Consider the following 19,506-nt stretch of genomic DNA (forward strand, 5'->3'; position numbering starts at 1 on the left):
TTGTAGGTTTGCCTTAAAATCAGGGTTCATGGCCTGGGCCGCGGCTGAGCGGTCCAGGCACCTAGGCCAGTAATCCTGCCTGACGACGTGTTGTGGGTTCGAGTCCCAAGCCCGTCTGCCTTTGCCGCATGTCTTCCACCCATCTCTCTCCCCCTTTCCTGTCTAATTACTGTACCCTATCAATAAAGGCAAAAACCACAAAAAATTACTTTAAAAAAAAAAGAAATCAGGGTTCATGCGTCATCGTTTTTCAATGACTTCATAACCTTTAACATAATTATGGCTATAAGACAACTATTCCGTCAGGTGCTACTGAAAATGACGTGTTTTTTAACACTGGATCTAACTTGAGGCGAGAACATGAGAATCCTGCGTGAATTTCACACCACAGAAATACAGCCCCCTGCAGTAAACTTACAAGATCATCTTTCAAATGATTTGGTTTTATTAATGACATTTAATGCAGAGTGGATGCAAGAATCAGCCAGAGCGCCGGGACTTTTCATAAAACCTTTACTAAGTTATTCACTTTTGAAAGGTCATGGATATTGCATGTCTCAAAGTGACTGTCTGTCTCCCCTGGGGGTTTTCATCACCATAAGAACCCTGATAAACCACTTGAACCTCATATACTTTAGTTGGAGACGAGAGTCACCCAGGGGGGGGTCTATCATTGCAGAATTCGTTTTTGAGGGGCACTAGCCCTTCCTACTGTATATTCAGCTATTAGTGTTGATTTTCGTCCTACACAAACATTAAATTCCCATTGACAATGAATGAAGAATTGACAATAAAAGGAGAATCACAACATATTACGTCATGACGATGTATGATGATAAGAGTGGCCCTCACTTCACACGGGTGTGTTTTTTTTTTACCTGGATGACCATGAACTTGAGCATGGTCTGGAGGATGTAGCAGGTCTGGTCATCTGCCACCTTCTCCCCCACCACCGCCGGGACCAGCGGGGTGATCTCTTCAGGAACCACCTTGGCTGCTCAGACACAGACACAGACACAGACACACACACACACACACACACACACACACACACACACACATTAGAGAAGGAGTTATATATGATGTGTGTATAGAGGTCATGCGTGTGACATCATAATCATGCCCGGAAGTTATGCGGAAACGCCTACCGAGTGGCAAAAAACTACTTTCTGGCCTTGACAGCCCATACATCCAAACAGAAAAGTCCAATCTGATTGCATTAAACGACTTTAAAGAACATTAAATTAACTTTGCCACTCGATCTGCCATTCACTTTATGAACGTGCATACCCTCTATAGTATACACAGCATGTTAGTACTAACCATCAGGAGGGTTGGAGAAGGGGTTATAGATCAGGGGTTCTCAACCCGTGGGTCGCGACCCCTCGGGGGGTCGCCAAATTATTTTAGGGGGTCCCCAAATTATTAAAAAAAAAAAAAAAAAAAAAAAGAATTTCACGATTTTTCAAAAATAGCAGACCTACAAGCTCGTAGCGCGCCACTCGGTGGCGCGCTATGAGCTTGTAGATCTGCTATTTTTAAATAGCTAAATTATAACAATGCTTAAAACACCAAAAGGGGTTCCCGCCCAAAATGGTTTAAGGTTATTGTAGCAGTCAATTTATATTGGGGGTCGGGGGGGGGGCGGGGCGGGGGTCCCGAGACGTTGCCAAAGCATTTTCGGGGGTCCCCGGCCAAAAACGTTGAGAACCCCTGTTATAGATGATGGTGACCAGTATGTACTACTAACTACTGTAGGTGTGTATCCAGTATGTACTACTGTATATGATGCGTGTATAGTATACTATACAGCATGTTAGTACTAACCATCAGGAGGGTTGGAGAAGGGGTTATAGATGATGGTGTCCAGTATGTACTACTGTATATGATGCGTGTATAGTATACTATACAGCATGTTAGTACTAACCGTCAGGAGGGTTGGAGAAGGGGTTATAGACGTGTCCAGTATGTACTACTAACTACTGTAGGTGTGTATCCAGCATGTACTACTGTATATGATGCGTGTATAGTAGGGATGCACCGAAAGGGAAATTCTTGGCTGAAACCGAATACCGAATATAGGAAACAGTTGGCTGAAAACCGAATACCGAATATCCGAATATGATTTATATATATCTTTTTTCCTACCATTGCTGTCATGGCCGTACCTTAAAGCTACCTGATTTATGGCAAAATAAATGGTTATGGCAAAACTTAACTTAAATAATAATCACTATTATGGGTCCATAAAACATTTATTCAGCTCTTTTGAATGTATTAATTGCATACACTATTTGGTGATATATTTTCTGCCTATTCGGGCCGAAACCGAATAGGCCGAAAATGCATTTTTAGCCATTTTCTGCCGAATATTTTCTGCCGAATATTTTCTGCCGAATATTTTCTGCGGCCGAATATTCGGCGCATCACTAGTGTATAGTATACTATACAGCATGTTAGTACTAACCATCAGGAGGGTTGGAGAAGGGGTTATAGATGATGGTGTCCAGCGTGCACGGCCCTCTGGTCGAGGGCACGGCAGTATACTATACAGCATGTTAGTACTAACCATCAGGAGGGTTGGAGAAGGGGTTATAGATGATGGTGTCCAGCGTGCACGGCCCTCTGGACGAGGGCACGGCAGGGAAGCCTGGCACCAGACAAGCAAAGATGAGGAACTGCTCCTCCGCACAGTTGTCCCTCAACGCCTGTAGCCATAGCAGGAAGAGACGGATCCCCTCGCAGCGGATCTGCACAGGCCACAAGGACAGAGGATTGATTAAAATACTATTTCATTTGTTTGACCATTTTGTGCAGGCACAAAAGGCCAGCAGCCTTGGGGGTCCTTTGCAAGGAAACTTTGGGAACCTCTGGTGTGTAGACCAGTGACTCCACATTATTGGCAAACCACTACACGTTTTATCATAATGTAATGTTAACACTTATTGTGCTAAGGATGTGTATACACGTCTTCTCAATTAAAACCGGGATGTGCCTTGGACATGTATACACATGTCCTTTTTAATGATATAAAACAGATGATTTTGACAGCTCCCGTTGCTGGGCAACGCCTTGTTCAGAGCTCCCGGACATGTTTTGCACATGCGCTCAGCCGTTCACTTCTTTGTCAAATGGCCAGCAAATCTTGCTATTATCTCTGAATCTACTGTGCTCTCCATGGTTTTGATCAGAACGCCAATGTTCTGTCCTAATTTCTGACTTAACCAAGCATCTCGTTTGGAATATTAACGCGTCTAAAAGAGAGATCAGACTTGACAGTGCGAGGTAGTAATGGAAGATTTCACCTCCGGTTTTGGGGGGGAAATAGAAGGCGGGGCTTTTCAGAGTGCCCATCTGCTCGGCACTCTAGTGCCTTTATTCTGAAGAACTCTCTGGCAGCATCACAAGTGTTAATATATTTAATGTATTTATAATAATGTAAAAAATCACACCCGTGTGAAGTGAGGGGCGCTCTTATCATTATACATCATCATCAGACATCTCATGAACAACTGAATTTATGTGATTAAATTTACGTCATATTTGGCGGACATTTGACCAAATGTCTCCTTTCATTGTCAATGGCAGATATGAGACGTGTGGGGACATAAATGCAACAAATGCCATGGTGTTTATGAGGTGACAGTACTTCATGTGTGAAGTACTGGTGTCTGAAGGCGTATGGTGGTACTGTAGCTGGACACCAGTACTTCATGTGTGAAGTACTGGTGTCTGAAGGCGTGTGGTGGTACTGTAGCTGTGTGAAGTACTGGTGTCTGAAGGCGTATGGTGGTACTGTAGCTGTGTGAAGTACTGGTGTCTGAAGGCCTATGGTGGTACTGTAGCTGGAGAAACAGTACTTCATGTGTGAAGTACTGGTGTCTGAAGGCCTATGGTGGTACTGTAGCTGTGTGAAGTACTGGTGTCTGAAGGCCTATGGTGGTACTGTAGCTGTGTGAAGTACTGGTGTCTGAAGGCCTATGGTGGTACTGTAGCTGGAGAAACAGTACTTCATGTGTGAAGTACTGGTGTCTGAAGGCCTATGGTGGTACTGTAGCTGTGTGAAGTACTGGTGTCTGAAGGCCTATGGTGGTACTGTAGCTGTGTGAAGTACTGGTGTCTGAAGGCCTATGGTGGTACTGTAGCTGTGTGAAGTACTGGTGTCTGAAGGCCTATGGTGGTACTGTAGCTGGAGAAACAGTACTTCATGTGTGAAGTACTGGTGTCTGAAGGCCTATGGTGGTACTGTAGCTGTGTGAAGTACTGGTGTCTGAAGGCCTATGGTGGTACTGTAGCTGTGTGAAGTACTGGTGTCTGAAGGCCTATGGTGGTACTGTAGCTGTGTGAAGTACTGGTGTCTGAAGGCGTGTGGTGGTACTGTAGCTGTGTGAAGTACTGGTGTCTGAAGGCCTATGGTGGTACTGTAGCTGTGTGAAGTACTGGTGTCTGAAGGCCTATGGTGGTACTGTAGCTGGAGAAAAGGAAAGGACACATTCCTTTGTGTGTGGGAAGTGAAATACCTCTCACCTTGAATGAGTTGCCAGTGTGCAAAACCTTTTTCAGAATGGAACCTGGAGAGAGAGAGAGAGAGAAGAAAGAAGCCATTGTCAAAGACTTTCTTTACAAACCTTGAAAGTACATTCATGCCACGCCGCTCCCTCCACCTGCTGCAAAGTGGACACACTGTGAGGGACATGGACGCTCGCCACGTCCACCGAGGACACACTGAGGGACATGGACGCTCGCCACGTCCACCGAGGACACACTGTGAGGGACATGGACGCTCGCCACGTCCACCGAGGTATGTTGTCAACCTTGACGGACGGACGGACGGACGCCGAGACAACGAGCGGAACGGAAGCAGCGCTGCTCGTTGTTGGCCTGATGAAAATGGAAATCAATCGGCAGCGACGTGCGGCCATAAATCCCAGCCGTTTTTAGTTTAGTTGGCCATAATCAAATGAGACAACGCTCTGATTGCTAAATGACTTGGGTGGTGCGTGTGTGCACGTGTGTGTGTGTGTGTGTGTGTGTGTGTGCACGTGTGTGTGTGTGTGTGTGTGTGTGTGTGTGTGTGTGTGTGTGTGTGTGCGTGCGTGCGTGCGTGAGGCGGGCTCTCGCTCTGCTCTCATCAGGTCGAATCAATGATGTTCTGTGCTTCTTAAATGAAGGACAAATAAATTGATTCTCCAACACTTCTTCCGAGAGAAGAGATTGGAAATAGTCCAGGCAGAGGTAGACGCAAAGATCAATTGTCTTCAGTCAAGTAATAGTTTGGGTTAAAAGCCTGTCAAGTCGTTACTTTAAGGAGCCGTTGACCGGACTGTTCAACCATGGCTGTTGTGGTGTGTTGTCTATAATCTCGTCGAGAATTGTCTTTCGGTAAAGGTGCTCTGATGAGGACATCTGTCGTGAGTCATTGACAAGCTGTCAGAAAAAGGCTTGGCTGGAGAAGCTGCCAATGTGTCCGAGATGGGAGTTTGTCTGAAAGTTGTCTGCAGGAGTTAGCTGTAACTCAGGGTTACAGACTTTTTACATTTGAGCTGAGGTGTGAACGTTTATTCTAAGAGCGCCGTAGTCCAGTAGGACCGCAATTATCTGTTATCTTCTTAGCCATTGTGCTCAATTACTTCCCGCTTCAGCTTTCAATTATATTTATTATTATATGTATTAGCACATAAAGAGTTAAAATCACACTTGTGTGAAGTGAGCGGTGCTTTTCATCGATGGCATCTGATGATGTCAACAATGTGACGTCACCGACATTCCGTGCTCAAGCGGACGTTTACGTGCTCAAGCGGACATACAGACAGCTAATTAGGCATCGTAAATAATCAGGAATTATGACAGCACCACAGCCTGCCAAAATAGATGTTAATCGACTAAATCAACTGTATATTTAGTCTATGCATTTAGTCTATACATATATACATTTCAGATGACTAAAACTATCTAGAAGGGGGTTAAGACCCCCTTCTACTCGGAGTGACAAGACCCGAGGGGAGGGTCAGAACCGTGCGCGCGATCTGAGCCGAGGCGACTTTTGCTGCGAAAACGCCTGACGAACACGACGGATAATAATTGAGGTTATATGCTTCTTGCGAGGGTCTTTCCGCACGCGTGGGACTGAAACCGCGGCAGCATAATTCAATTACTAATTTGCATTTCAAATGAAGTACTCATTTGCATTTTCATTTACTTCCCCCTTCCAAGAGTAATTATTTTCTCCTCAACGGCGGATAGCTCGAGCATGATAGCGGAGAGAGAATCTGCTTTTCTTCACTTGATTTCAGAAGTTGCATTGAGGGGAATAGACTTGGCCTTGCATTACTTGCACTTAGCACACAGACACAGGACTTAATGGGTAGGTATCATTAATATTTTTTAATGAATACATTAAAAATGTTAACTAATCTGTATAGTAGAGTATTTGAATACAATATACTGTAGCTACGGTAGTGCATCTGCAGTGGTTGGGGGGTGGGCTACCGTACACTTCCATTGAGAAATGTAGACCCTGGTATCAGGTTGACACTGTCAATAAAGATATTTGAAGCAGACAGAGCACCTGATTGGACACTAGATGTAGCCTGGCTAATAAGCCAGACTCAAATCACACCGTCGTGTGGTATTTGAGTCTGGAGATGCTGTGTATGGATCTTGTTTACCGGGGGGCGGGTTCAAACATTTTATCTTTGACGCAATTGGTCAGAGCTACTGTCAGTCAAAGGTCTCAAGCATTGAACGTCACTGTACCAAAGCCCGCCCATATTGCATACTGTGTCCCGATTGGCCACACCAGTTCTCTGGTGTAGGAAATGGGCGTACAATTGAGCCTCTCCAGACCGTAATCCGCCGGCAGGCACATTTTTTTTTGCCAACGGCTGATTCGGTCTGGCTTATTAGGCAGGCTACACTCGATGTGCCAGGCGATTCATTGTAGTTTGGACATTGTTGCAAAATGACCTCTCTCAGTCGGGAGAGGGAGACAAAGAACCTCTCTGTCGGGAGAGGGAGACAAAGAACCTACAAACCGTTGCTGTCGGCCAGAAACCTCTTATGTATTCTAACTGGGTTTTTTTCCCGTAAATTAACGCAAAGTTGCACATCCACAAGCAAGAAGCGCGTGTCGTGTTTCGAGGTTGTAGATCTGCTACTTTTGATGCTTCTGAATTTGAATCCTAAAAAAGAAAATCACACCCGTGTGAAGTGAGGGGCGCTCTTATCACTATGCTGATGTTCTCAGACACTATGACGTAAAATTCTCCATTCATTGTCAATGGGAATTTAATGTTTGTGTAGGACAAAAATAGACACTAAGCCGATTTGCTCAGACACTATGACATACAAATTTCCATTCATTGTCAATGGGAATTGAATGTTTGTACGGAAATCTACACTAATAGCTGAATATAGGAGGGGCTGGCCCCTCAAAAAGCAACAGTTTTGGACATATGAGGTTTCCACCCGACAGAGGCAAATTTGCACCTTCAATTAGTTGAGAAGTGGGGTATACTGTGTACATAGATGTGGGGTATACTGTGTACATAGATGTGGGGTATACTGTGTACATAGATGTGGGGTATACTGTGTACATAGATGTGGGGTATACTGTGTACATAGTACATACCTATACTGTGGGGTATACTGTGTACATAGTACATACCTATACTGTGGAACTGTATACTGTGTACATAGTACATACCTATACTGTGGGGTATACTGTGTACATAGTACATACCTATACTGTGGAACTGTATACTGTGTACATACCTATACTGTGGAACTGTACACTGTGTACATAGTACATACCTATACTGTGGAACTGTATACTGTGTACATAGTACATACCTATACTGTGGGGTATACTGTGTACATACCTATACTGTGTACATAGTACATACCTATACTGTGGAACTGTATACTGTGTACATAGTACATACCTATACTGTGGGGTATACTGTGTACATAGTACATACCTATACTGTGGGGTATACTGTGTACATAGTACATACCTATACTGTGGGGTATACTGTGTACATAGTACATACCTATACTGTGGAACTGTATACTGTGTACATAGTACATACCTATACTGTGGGGTATACTGTGTACATAGTACATACCTATACTGTGGAACTGTATACTGTGTACATACCTATACTGTGTACATAGTACATACCTATACTGTGTACATAGTACATACCTATACTGTGGAACTGTACACTGTGTACATAGTACATACCTATACTGTGGAACTGTACACTGTGTACATAGTACATACCTATACTGTGTACATAGTACATACCTATACTGTGGAACTGTACACTGTGTACATAGTACATACCTATACTGTGGAACTGTATACTGTGTACATACCTATACTGTGGAACTGTATACTGTGTATATAGTACTGTACATACCTATACTGTGGAACTGTATACTGTGTACATAGTACATACCTATACTGTGGAACTGTATACTGTGTACATAGTACATACATACCTATACTGTGGAACTGCCATCGACTGTAGATTTTCTCTGGTAGTAGTTGTAGAATTTTCTGGACAAAGAAGAAAAACAAAAAGAAGAGATGCGAATAAGTTCATATAAAGAAACTGAGAAACCCAAGAAGTGATGAAGAAGCCATGAGGTAATGATGACTATAACAGAGTCGAGATCAGAGACAAGGAGAGCGTTAGGAAAACGAGAGGAGCGGTGAAGCTTAACCACTTAAGCCCTACAGTAAGTATACTTGATCATCATATGATGAATAATAAAGTAAAATATAATACAATCTACAGGCTCACAGCGTGCGAGATTGTGGAATCGGTTATTGTAGTCATTTTTTCCCACCTAGAATTACATCGCCCAAAACAGGGACGCCAGGTTCAAGAGAGACTCCGAATTTGAACCTAAATCCTGTCGTTCTGACGCAAGGAGTTCTTAGACAGTATAAAAGTGTGTCAGTGTTCTGTGTATTTCTATGCAATGTTTGGAATTGTGCGCACGCTCAGATGCCTCTTTTTCAGAGATTTATGGGAAAAAAAGTATGTCTTTCATTTATATTCCATCACACAATGGAGCGGCTTTCCAACAAGAACAGCTCTTCATAAATAACGTTGGAAGCTTGAAGTTAATTTCTCGTCAGCAAGAAGAGACACCGTCGTACAGTACGGAGTATGAATAAATTAACCCATTTAGGCCTGACGTCGAAATAAAACAAATATTTTCTGAAAGAATATATATTCAAAGATTTGTGCCGCATTTTCACGATTTAAAAAAAATAGCAGACCTAGCTCGTATGAGCTTGTAGATCTGCTATTTTTCAATAGCTAAAGCATAACATAATGCTAACACCAAAAGGGGTTCCCGCCCAAAATGGGTTAAGCTCAATCACACACTTCTGTTCAGCTAAAACAACCCGGGTTCTTCTTCCCCTCCGATGTGGGCGGGCGGGCGTGTATGTCTGTGTGTGTGTGTGTGTGTGTGTGTGTGTGTGTGTGCGTGTGTGTGTGCGTGCGTGTGCGGCCCTCAGTGATACGGGGGGTGCCACAGAGAAATGTCATCACCTCGCCGCCCGGCGGCCCACAACTCAATTAGAGCGGCGCTGACCTTTCAGCAGCCTATCATTATTCCAGCAGTGAGGGATGGACGGGCTAACGTTAACCGCTATACCCTCTGGACAGATGAGACAGCCGAGGGGATGGTCAGTAGTGTGTGTGTGTGTGTGTGTGTGTGTGTGTGTGTGTGTGTGTGTGTGTGTGTGGTTAATGGGTAATGCGTTTGATGCTCCACTTGTCTCTCAGGCTCATCAGACCCTCATCATTGACCCAATAAGACTCCATGATTGCAATTTGGAGGTCAAGCCCGCCCGCTCTCTCTGCTCTCTGCGCGTGTGAAGCGCTGACCCCGACTGTCGAGAGAGAGAGAGAACCGCCTCTGGCCGGCTGCGGCAGCATCAGCAGTGTGACAAAATACTCGTCTCCCTCGCAGAGAGAGAGAGAGAGAGAGAGAGAGAGAGAGAGACAGAGAGGGAGAAAAAAAACATGGGGACAGAGAAAACACAAAGGAGAACGAGAGAGATAGTGTGCGTGCGAGGGAGAGAGAGCCGTGAAGATTAAGTCCTCACCGGGCCAAAGATGTGAAGGGAATTGACTGTAGAAGTGTGAGCGAGCAAGCGAGAGAAAGAGAGTGAGAGAGAGCGGGAAACAAGCCAGTGAGACAGAGAGAGATGGAGATAGAGAGACAGACAGACAGAGAGAGAGGTTCCACACACACACACACACACACACACACACACACACACACACACACACACACACGTGCGCATGCAGGGCACGTCTCCAAAGCCAGAGGGAGCATGGTGTCTGGCTTAGTGGTCTGGGAGAAGAGGGAGTAACCACACCACATTATGCTGAGAGCCACTGTGGTCCAGAACTCATCTCCTGTTTGGAGTGCGGCGGCGGCGGCGACGACGGCTCGATCTGTCAACACTATCCACCCATCCCCCCCACCCCCCCACCCCTCCCTTGCTTGTCCTCCTGAGTTGTTAAATCCCTGTCACTCAGACACAGTAGCACATAGAGGAGAAGACAGACATCGCTTATCCCGTTCTTGGCGGGAACCCCTATTGGTTCCCGCACCGAGTGCCACGCTATGAACTTGTAGGTCTGCTATTTTTGAAAAGTCGTGAAAATGTGGCACGAATTTCAGAGCGAACGTTTTTAACTCAAAATCTTTGCTTCTGGGGGGTCCCTGGAACAACATATTTTCAGATGGGGGTCGGCGGCCAATTACACATATTTTCGGGGGTCCTTTACATGAAAATGTTTGAGAACCACTGACATAGAAACATAATAGTAGGTTTTTCAGAAAACTGTCAGGATTTAGAAGGCCTTTGTAGAATGGTCATCAGGCCTAAATGGGTTATGGGAGGAGGAGGAACGGTGTCTGTCCTGCGTGACTCCGCTCTGATCCGGAGACGTGATGAGCCGCTCGCCGCCGCACCTCGCCACTGATCCCAGCCAGGATTAACCCATTCTGGGCGGGAACCCCTTTTGGTGTTTTAACTAAGCATTATGTTATACTTTAGCTATTGAAAAATAGCAGATCTACAAGCTCATAGCGCGCCACCGAGTGGCGCGCTACGAGCTTGTAGGTCTGCTATTTTTTTTAAATCGTAAAAATGCGGCACAAATATTTGAATATATAATCTTTCAGAGCGAACGTTTTTTTAATTTCGACGTCAGGCCTAAATGGGTTAATACATCTATACCGCTCTCTGTATATCCACCCCTCTCTCTCTCTCCTCTTCCCATGTCTCTCTCTCTCTCTCTCTCTCTCTGGAGCCGTATAGATACATTATTCTAGGTGGTAACACAGCAGGGGGGTTCCTGCCAATAAGCCTCTCTCTCGGCGTGTGCGTGCGCGCGCACGTATTTGTGTGCTGCAATAACACCTTTGTGTCTCTCGCCCCTTTCCTTCCATAGCACTGGCGGGGGAAGCAGAGAAGTGTTGAGGGGGGGGGGGGGGGGGGGGGGGGGGTGGTTTGAGAAGGAAGAAGAAGAAGAGAGGCTTGGGCTCAGGGTAGACTCCCCGTGGAGACGGCGCGTCCGCCACATGCAGCGCCGGCGGGGGAATTTACCGCCGAGTCTGAGCGGCGTCTATATAGACGGACGGGGAGGTTGGCGGAGTTACTTCTTAATCCATTCAGGCCTGACGTCGAAATTTAAAAAATGTCTTTTTAAAATGTATTTTATATCAGTGGTTCTCAATATTTCATGTCAAGGAGCACAAAAATGATATGTAATATGCCGCCGACCACCCATATGAAAATATGTTGTTCCAGGAGGCAGAGACCCCTCGGAAGTAAAGATTTGAGTTAAAAACAGAAACTCTGAAAGAATATATATTCAAAGATTTGAGGCACATTTTCATGATTTTTTCAAAAATAGCAGACCTACAAGTTCATAGCGCGGCACTCGGTGCCGCGCTATGAGCTTGTAGATCTGCTATTTGTCAATAGCTAAAGTATAACATAATGCTTTAAAACACCAAAAGGGGTTCCCGCCCAAAATGGGTTAATCTGGAGCTGTACTCCAGGCATAGAGATAGGGGCATTACCGTAGCTGGGCCGCCGCCGAGGCCCCCCAAACACATTTACATGATCCACACTTAGATTTCCAGCCGCAGTACCACCGAACATGCTGCAGAATACACTCCTCCTTTAGAGGTGGTCCGCAAGGGCTTTCCGACCGCACCGACGCGCTTGGGTTTATACTTGTGCCGGTGTCTCGCAGCGGAAAATAGCCGATCCACAAGGTCACGGCGCGTCGCAAACGTGCCACGCCGTGAGCTTGTAGATCGGCTATTTTCCCGCTACGTGACACGATGCACAACGAAGTATAGACCGGGCTTTAACAGACCGACAGACAGACAGACGCAGAGCGATGCTGGCTGCTGCTGCTGCTGGCTTTGATGTGACTTCAGGATGATTCTGACAGCCGCGGTCGGTGCAACAACAATCTCAAAATCCCAGAGCTGCTGCATGCGGTGGTTATAAACGTGGTGGCGTGCGGCTGCGGTGCAGATTCGGGAGCTGCGGGCGATTTCCGAACGCACGGCACGACTTTAAGGAAAAAAGATCAAGGACGGAAAACAGATGGGGGTGCTGCTCAAGCAGCTGTACTCTTCTTATCTTGAATACAAAGTTTATAATAATGGACGGTCGCTCGACGAAAAGTCAAAATAGTGATTGTTTCCTCTGAATCACAATCGTGTTGTGAATGAGAACCATTTGCATCCTCCTCATCCTCACATCAGCCTCATGTTTACTTTATACAGCCCGAAAACGGCACCATATACGAGCTTGCGTGAGCTTGTAGATCGGCTGTTTCTTTTGGCATGAGCTTGTCTTACGACGATTCAAGTTTTAGGATACTAGCACCATAAACAGTGTAAAACATTCCAGCTACACATCTTATGTAGGTATAATGAACAATAATAAAAAAAAAAATGACTGAATAAATAATGCAGACCAGTTTGGTCTGCATTATTTATTATTAATTAATTTGTTTTTGCAATTGACTAGATTTGTTATCTTTTTTGGGTCAAGCCATGTCACTGATTAACACTTGCATGACTGTAGTAAGGCCAGGTACCACACAAGCTGACTTCAGGTCATGACTGTAGTAAGGTACCACACAAGCTGACTTCAGGTCATGACTGTAGTAGGGCCAGGTACCACACAAGCTGACTTCAGGTCATGACTGTAGTAGGGCCAGGTACCACACAAGCTGACTTCAGGTCATGACTGTAGTAAGGCCAGGTACCACACAAGCTGACTTCAGGTCATGACTGTAGTATGGCCAGGTACCACACAAGCTGACTTCAGGTCATGTCTGTAGTAAGGCCAGGTACCACACAAGCTGACTTCAGGTCATGACTGTATAGGATGGCCAGGTACCACACAAGCTGACTTCAGGTCATGACTGTATAGTATGGCCAGGTACCACACAAGCTGACTTCAGGTCATGACTGTAGTAAGGCCAGGTACCACACAAGCTGACTTCAGGTCATGACTGTAGTAAGGCCAGGTACCACACAAGCTGACTTCAGGTCATGACTGTATAGTATGGCCAGGTACCACACAAGCTGACTTCAGGTCATGTCTGTAGTAAGGCCAGGTACCACACAAGCTGACTTCAGTCCATGAATGTAGTATGGCCAGGTACCACACAAGCTGACTTCAGGTCATGACTGTAGTAAGGCCAGGTACCACACAAGCTGACTTCAGGTCATGACTGTAGTATGGCCAGGTACCACACAAGCTGACTTCAGGTCATGACTGTAGTAAGGCCAGGTACCACACAAGCTGACTTCAGGTCATGGCTGTAGTAAGGCCAGGTACCACACAAGCTGACTTCAGGTCATGACTGTAGTAAGGCCAGGTACCACACAAGCTGACTTCAGGTCATGACTGTAGTAAGGCCAGGTACCACACAAGCTGACTTCAGGTCATGACTGTAGTAAGGCCAGGTACCACACAAGCTGACTTCAGGTCATGACTGTAGTATGGCCAGGTACCACACAAGCTGACTTCAGGTCATGACTGTAGTAAGGCCAGGTACCACACAAGCTGACTTCAGGTCATGACTGTAGTATGGCCAGGTACCACACAAGCTGACTTCAGGTCATGACTGTAGTAAGGCCAGGTACCACACAAGCTGACTTCAGGTCATGACTGTAGTAAGGCCAGGTACCACACAAGCTGACTTCAGGTCATGACTGTAGTATGGCCAGGTACCACACACGCTGACTTCAGGTCATGACTGTAGTAAGGCCAGGTACCACACAAGCTGACTTCAGGTCATGACTGTAGTATGGCCAGGTACCACACAAGCTGACTTCAGGTCATGACTGTAGTAAGGCCAGGTACCACACAAGCTGACTTCAGGTCATGACTGTAGTAAGGCCAGGTACCACACAAGCTGACTTCAGGTCATGACTGTAGTATGGCCAGGTACCACACACGCTGACTTCAGGTCATGACTGTAGTAAGGCCAGGTACCACACAAGCTGACTTCAGGTCATGACTGTAGTAAGGCCAGGTACCACACAAGCTGACTTCAGGTCATGACTGTAGTAAGGCCAGGTACCACACAAGCTGACTTCAGGTCATGACTGTAGTAGGGCCAGGTACCACACAAGCTGACTTCAGGTCATGACTGTAGTAGGGCCAGGTACCACACAAGCTGACTTCCGGTCATGACTGTAGTAGGGCCAGGTACCACACAAGCTGACTTCAGGTCATGACTGTAGTAGCGCCAGGTACCACACAAGCTGACTTCAGGTCATGACTGTAGTAAGGCCAGGTACCACACAAGCTGACTTCAGGTCATGACTGTAGTATGGCCAGGTACCACACAAGCTGACTTCAGGTCATGACTGTAGTATGGCCAGGTACCACACATGCTGACTTCAGGTCATGACTGTAGTAAGGCCAGGTACCACACAAGCTGACTTCAGGTCATGACTGTAGTAAGGCCAGGTACCACACAAGCTGACTTCAGGTCATGACTGTAGTAAGGCCAGGTACCACACAAGCTGACTTCAGGTCATGACTGTAGTAAGGCCAGGTACCACACAAGCTGACTTCAGGTCATGACTGTAGTAAGGCCAGGTACCACACAAGCTGACTTCAGGTCATGACTGTAGTAAGGCCAGGTACCACACAAGCTGACTTCAGGTCATGACTGTAGTAGGGCCAGGTACCACACAAGCTGACTTCAGGTCATGACTGTAGTAAGGCCAGGTACCACACAAGCTGACTTCAGGTCATGACTGTAGTATGGCCAGGTACCACACAAGCTGACTTCAGGTCATGACTGTAGTAAGGCCAGGTACCACACAAGCTGACTTCAGGTCATGACTGTAGTATGGCCAGGTACCACACAAGCTGACTTCAGGTCATGACTGTAGTAAGGCCAGGTACCACACAAGCTGACTTCAGGTCATGACTGTAGTAAGGCCAGGTACCACACAAGCTGACTTCAGGTCATGACTGTAGTATGGCCAGGTACCACACACGCTGACTTCAGGTCATGACTGTAGTAAGGCCAGGTACCACACAAGCTGACTTCAGGTCATGACTGTAGTATGGCCAGGTACCACACACGCTGACTTCAGGTCATGACTGTAGTAAGGCCAGGTACCACACAAGCTGACTTCAGGTCATGACTGTAGTAAGGCCAGGTACCACACAAGCTGACTTCAGGTCATGACTGTAGTAAGGCCAGGTACCACACAAGCTGACTTCAGGTCATGACTGTAGTAGGGCCAGGTACCACACAAGCTGACTTCAGGTCATGACTGTAGTAGGGCCAGGTACCACACAAGCTGACTTCCGGTCATGACTGTAGTAGGGCCAGGTACCACACAAGCTGACTTCAGGTCATGACTGTAGTAGCGCCAGGTACCACACAAGCTGACTTCAGGTCATGACTGTAGTAAGGCCAGGTACCACACAAGCTGACTTCAGGTCATGACTGTAGTATGGCCAGGTACCACACAAGCTGACTTCAGGTCATGACTGTAGTATGGCCAGGTACCACACATGCTGACTTCAGGTCATGACTGTAGTAAGGCCAGGTACCACACAAGCTGACTTCAGGTCATGACTGTAGTAAGGCCAGGTACCACACAAGCTGACTTCAGGTCATGACTGTAGTAAGGCCAGGTACCACACAAGCTGACTTCAGGTCATGACTGTAGTAAGGCCAGGTACCACACAAGCTGACTTCAGGTCATGACTGTAGTAAGGCCAGGTACCACACAAGCTGACTTCAGGTCATGACTGTAGTAGGGCCAGGTACCACACAAGCTGACTTCAGGTCATGACTGTAGTAGGGCCAGGTACCACACAAGCTGACTTCCGGTCATGACTGTAGTAGGGCCAGGTACCACACAAGCTGACTTCAGGTCATGACTGTAGTAGCGCCAGGTACCACACAAGCTGACTTCAGGTCATGACTGTAGTAAGGCCAGGTACCACACAAGCTGACTTCAGGTCATGACTGTAGTATGGCCAGGTACCACACAAGCTGACTTCAGGTCATGACTGTAGTATGGCCAGGTACCACACATGCTGACTTCAGGTCATGACTGTAGTAAGGCCAGGTACCACACAAGCTGACTTCAGGTCATGACTGTAGTAAGGCCAGGTACCACACAAGCTGACTTCAGGTCATGACTGTAGTAAGGCCAGGTACCACACAAGCTGACTTCAGGTCATGACTGTAGTAAGGCCAGGTACCACACAAGCTGACTTCAGGTCATGACTGTAGTAAGGCCAGGTACCACACAAGCTGACTTCAGGTCATGACTGTAGTATGGCCAGGTACCACACAAGCTGACTTCAGGTCATGACTGTAGTAAGGCCAGGTACCACACAAGCTGACTTCAGGTCATGACTGTAGTAAGGCCAGGTACCACACACAGTGCTGTCCGTCACTACATATATGCGCAATACGCACTGCGCGTGGGGCAACACGCAGAGAGGGGGGGAAAAAGTGCCAAAAAGTGCCAAGCCGACCATCATAACAACACATTTCTTTGCGGCTCTGCCGCGTAATAACGTGCGGCCGTGTGTGCGTCCTCGCAACCGGTCAACGTAGCCGATCTGCATGAGGAAACAGCGCTCTCATCAGGAGGGGGGCAGCATAAATATCCTACGAGTAGGACAGCCAAATGGTCAGCGATGTCCCTGGGGGTCAGTTTGACCGAAAACGAACCGGCAGGTGGTATAAGTATGCCTAAATTCATTTAAAAAATAAAACAACAACAAAACAGAGATGATTTGAATCGAATATTTAGGAAAAGTCATGGAAGGGAAACCTTCTGAGAGCTTCATGGGCAAAGATAATCAACTTAAAAATCTCAAAATGGTTCAGAAAGACCTCACAGACACCATACAAAGACGCAAAAATGACTGGGGCGCCGATGGTCTGGTTGGTAAGGCGCACGTGGCATGCGTGCATGACTGCATGTATGCGTGCATGTGTATGTGTGTGTATGTGTGCGTGAGTGCGTGCGTGCGTGCATAATCATGTGATGTATTATACAAAATGCAACAATCAAATAATCCTCAAACACCTGGTTGTTTCATCCAGGTTCTATTAACTGAAATAGATTATGAAGAAACAATTCTCATGTGTGACCACAAGGTGGCAGCAGTAGAATGCAATGAAACTCACACTTGTGTTAGTCATTCTTCTGCACACATATCTCCATTGTTCATGTGAAACACAAACTGACAGGAGTTACCATTTGTTTCAAACCTCTTGGATTTACTCTCATGAGGACTCATTCTGGACACGGTCCACGTTTTCAGTAGGAATTCACCAAAAAGAGTTCTCAAAGATCTGAAAACAATCCCCAAATACGCCTCGTGTTTTCAACTCCTTGGCGTTTCCGTTTGTCTTAATGAGCCCACATTGACTTATGACAATCTGTAACGAATCTGGAATTTTTTGGAGAAAAATGAAAAATATATATCGATTCTTAGAACATTTTTGAATAATTTTGAAAATATTAAACACATATCTTCTCTTCTGTGGGTACCTGGTACAAAACCTTTTCCAGATAGGGAGGTATTTAAGGCAAAACAAAAAGACATATTCGACATGAAAAAAGATGATGAGAACCACTGTCGTGGAACATAGATCTTCTCTCTTGGGGGGTCCCTGTGGCAGTTGAGGGTCCGCGGGCCAAGCACGCTACAAAGATCTACAAGCTCACTTGCGAGCCTGTAGATCGGCTATTTTAACTACTTCTTAAACATTTGTTTGCAAATTCATGAGATTCCTTTGATTTTCCTTTGATTTCATCATGAAATTACCGACAAAAATCATTGAATTTTGGTTTTTAATTAATGAAAATGTATGCTTTTTTGGGAACGTTTTTTGAAAATGTTTTTAAATAATAATAAAAAATACAAAATATAGTTAAAACCCATTTTGGGCGGGAACCCCTTTTGGTGTTAGCATTATGTTATCCTTTAGCTATTGAAAAATAGCAGATCTACAAGCTCATAGCTTGTAGGTCTGCTATTTTTGAAAAATCGAAGAAAAAACATAGTTTTTTCAGAAAACTGTCAGGATGTAGAAGACATTTTTAGAATCTGATCTCAGGTCAAAATGGGTTAACAGACCCATAAAAACATGTCCGCAGCCCACAAATGGGTCCCGACCCAGTGTTTGTGAACCAGTGCTCTTATTAGACCACCCAGCACACAGGTGGACATTCTATTATGCATGAGCTGACGTGGACCGTTTACAGTTTACACACACGCAGCACTTTAACGGGAGCGTCACGGTTGCTGCATTTTAAACACATCAATCAACGACCTCCGACCGTCTGTGTGTCTGTCTGTCTGTCTGTGAGCCGTGGCTGGAGGAGGTTGAATGGCACCTAACCTCCCTCCCCTAGATAGATGTCTTTATTTTCCCCCGCCAAACAGCCAAGAAAACTCTAATCCTGTGGATCCTATCATCATGGCTCCGATGTGGACAGCCTGTGACTGGTGTCAGTCATCTAGTGCACGGCATCTGTCGTCGTCGATGACATTTAGCTATATCGTTGATGTATGATGACTTGAATTTGGGCATGGTTTCAGCCCGATCAGAGACTTCCGATATAAAATGAAAGTTATCAAAAAGTATCAGAAAGATTTAAAAATATATAATAATAATAATACTACTTCCATCGTGGTCTACTGGCAATGTGCACCAAACATGTAATGCTGATCAATCCAGGATACAGACATGCACGCACACACACACACACACACACACACACACACACACACACACACACACACACACACACACCAACCCTCTTTTAGAAGGATAGCCTCCTGCAGAGCCCCACGCTGAGGTTTGTAAGACAATTAAAGAACATCTTAAATGTTGCATCTTCCCACAATGCCATGAGAATCATCCTGTA

General features: G+C 45.8%; 1 protein-coding gene across 5 annotated transcripts in view; it reads right to left on the reverse strand.

The window, feature by feature from the left end:
- ralgapa2 (Ral GTPase activating protein catalytic subunit alpha 2) overlaps positions 1–19,506 on the reverse strand; it is a 233,553-nt gene that overhangs the window by 155,841 nt on the left and 58,206 nt on the right. For all 5 annotated transcript variants that reach the window (XM_079527212.1, XM_079527209.1, XM_079527208.1 and 2 more), the window contains exons 4-7: positions 8,506–8,563; positions 4,528–4,571; positions 2,570–2,750; positions 879–994 (exon numbers count right to left, since the gene is read on the reverse strand). In XM_079527212.1, coding sequence (XP_079383338.1) covers positions 879–994; positions 2,570–2,750; positions 4,528–4,571; positions 8,506–8,563 — 399 coding nt within the window. The remainder of the gene's footprint in view (positions 1–878; positions 995–2,569; positions 2,751–4,527; positions 4,572–8,505; positions 8,564–19,506) is intronic.

The sequence above is a fragment of the Electrona antarctica genome (assembly GCF_951216825.1).
Source record: "Electrona antarctica genome assembly, chromosome: 18".
NCBI classification, from domain to species: domain Eukaryota; kingdom Metazoa; phylum Chordata; class Actinopteri; order Myctophiformes; family Myctophidae; genus Electrona; species Electrona antarctica.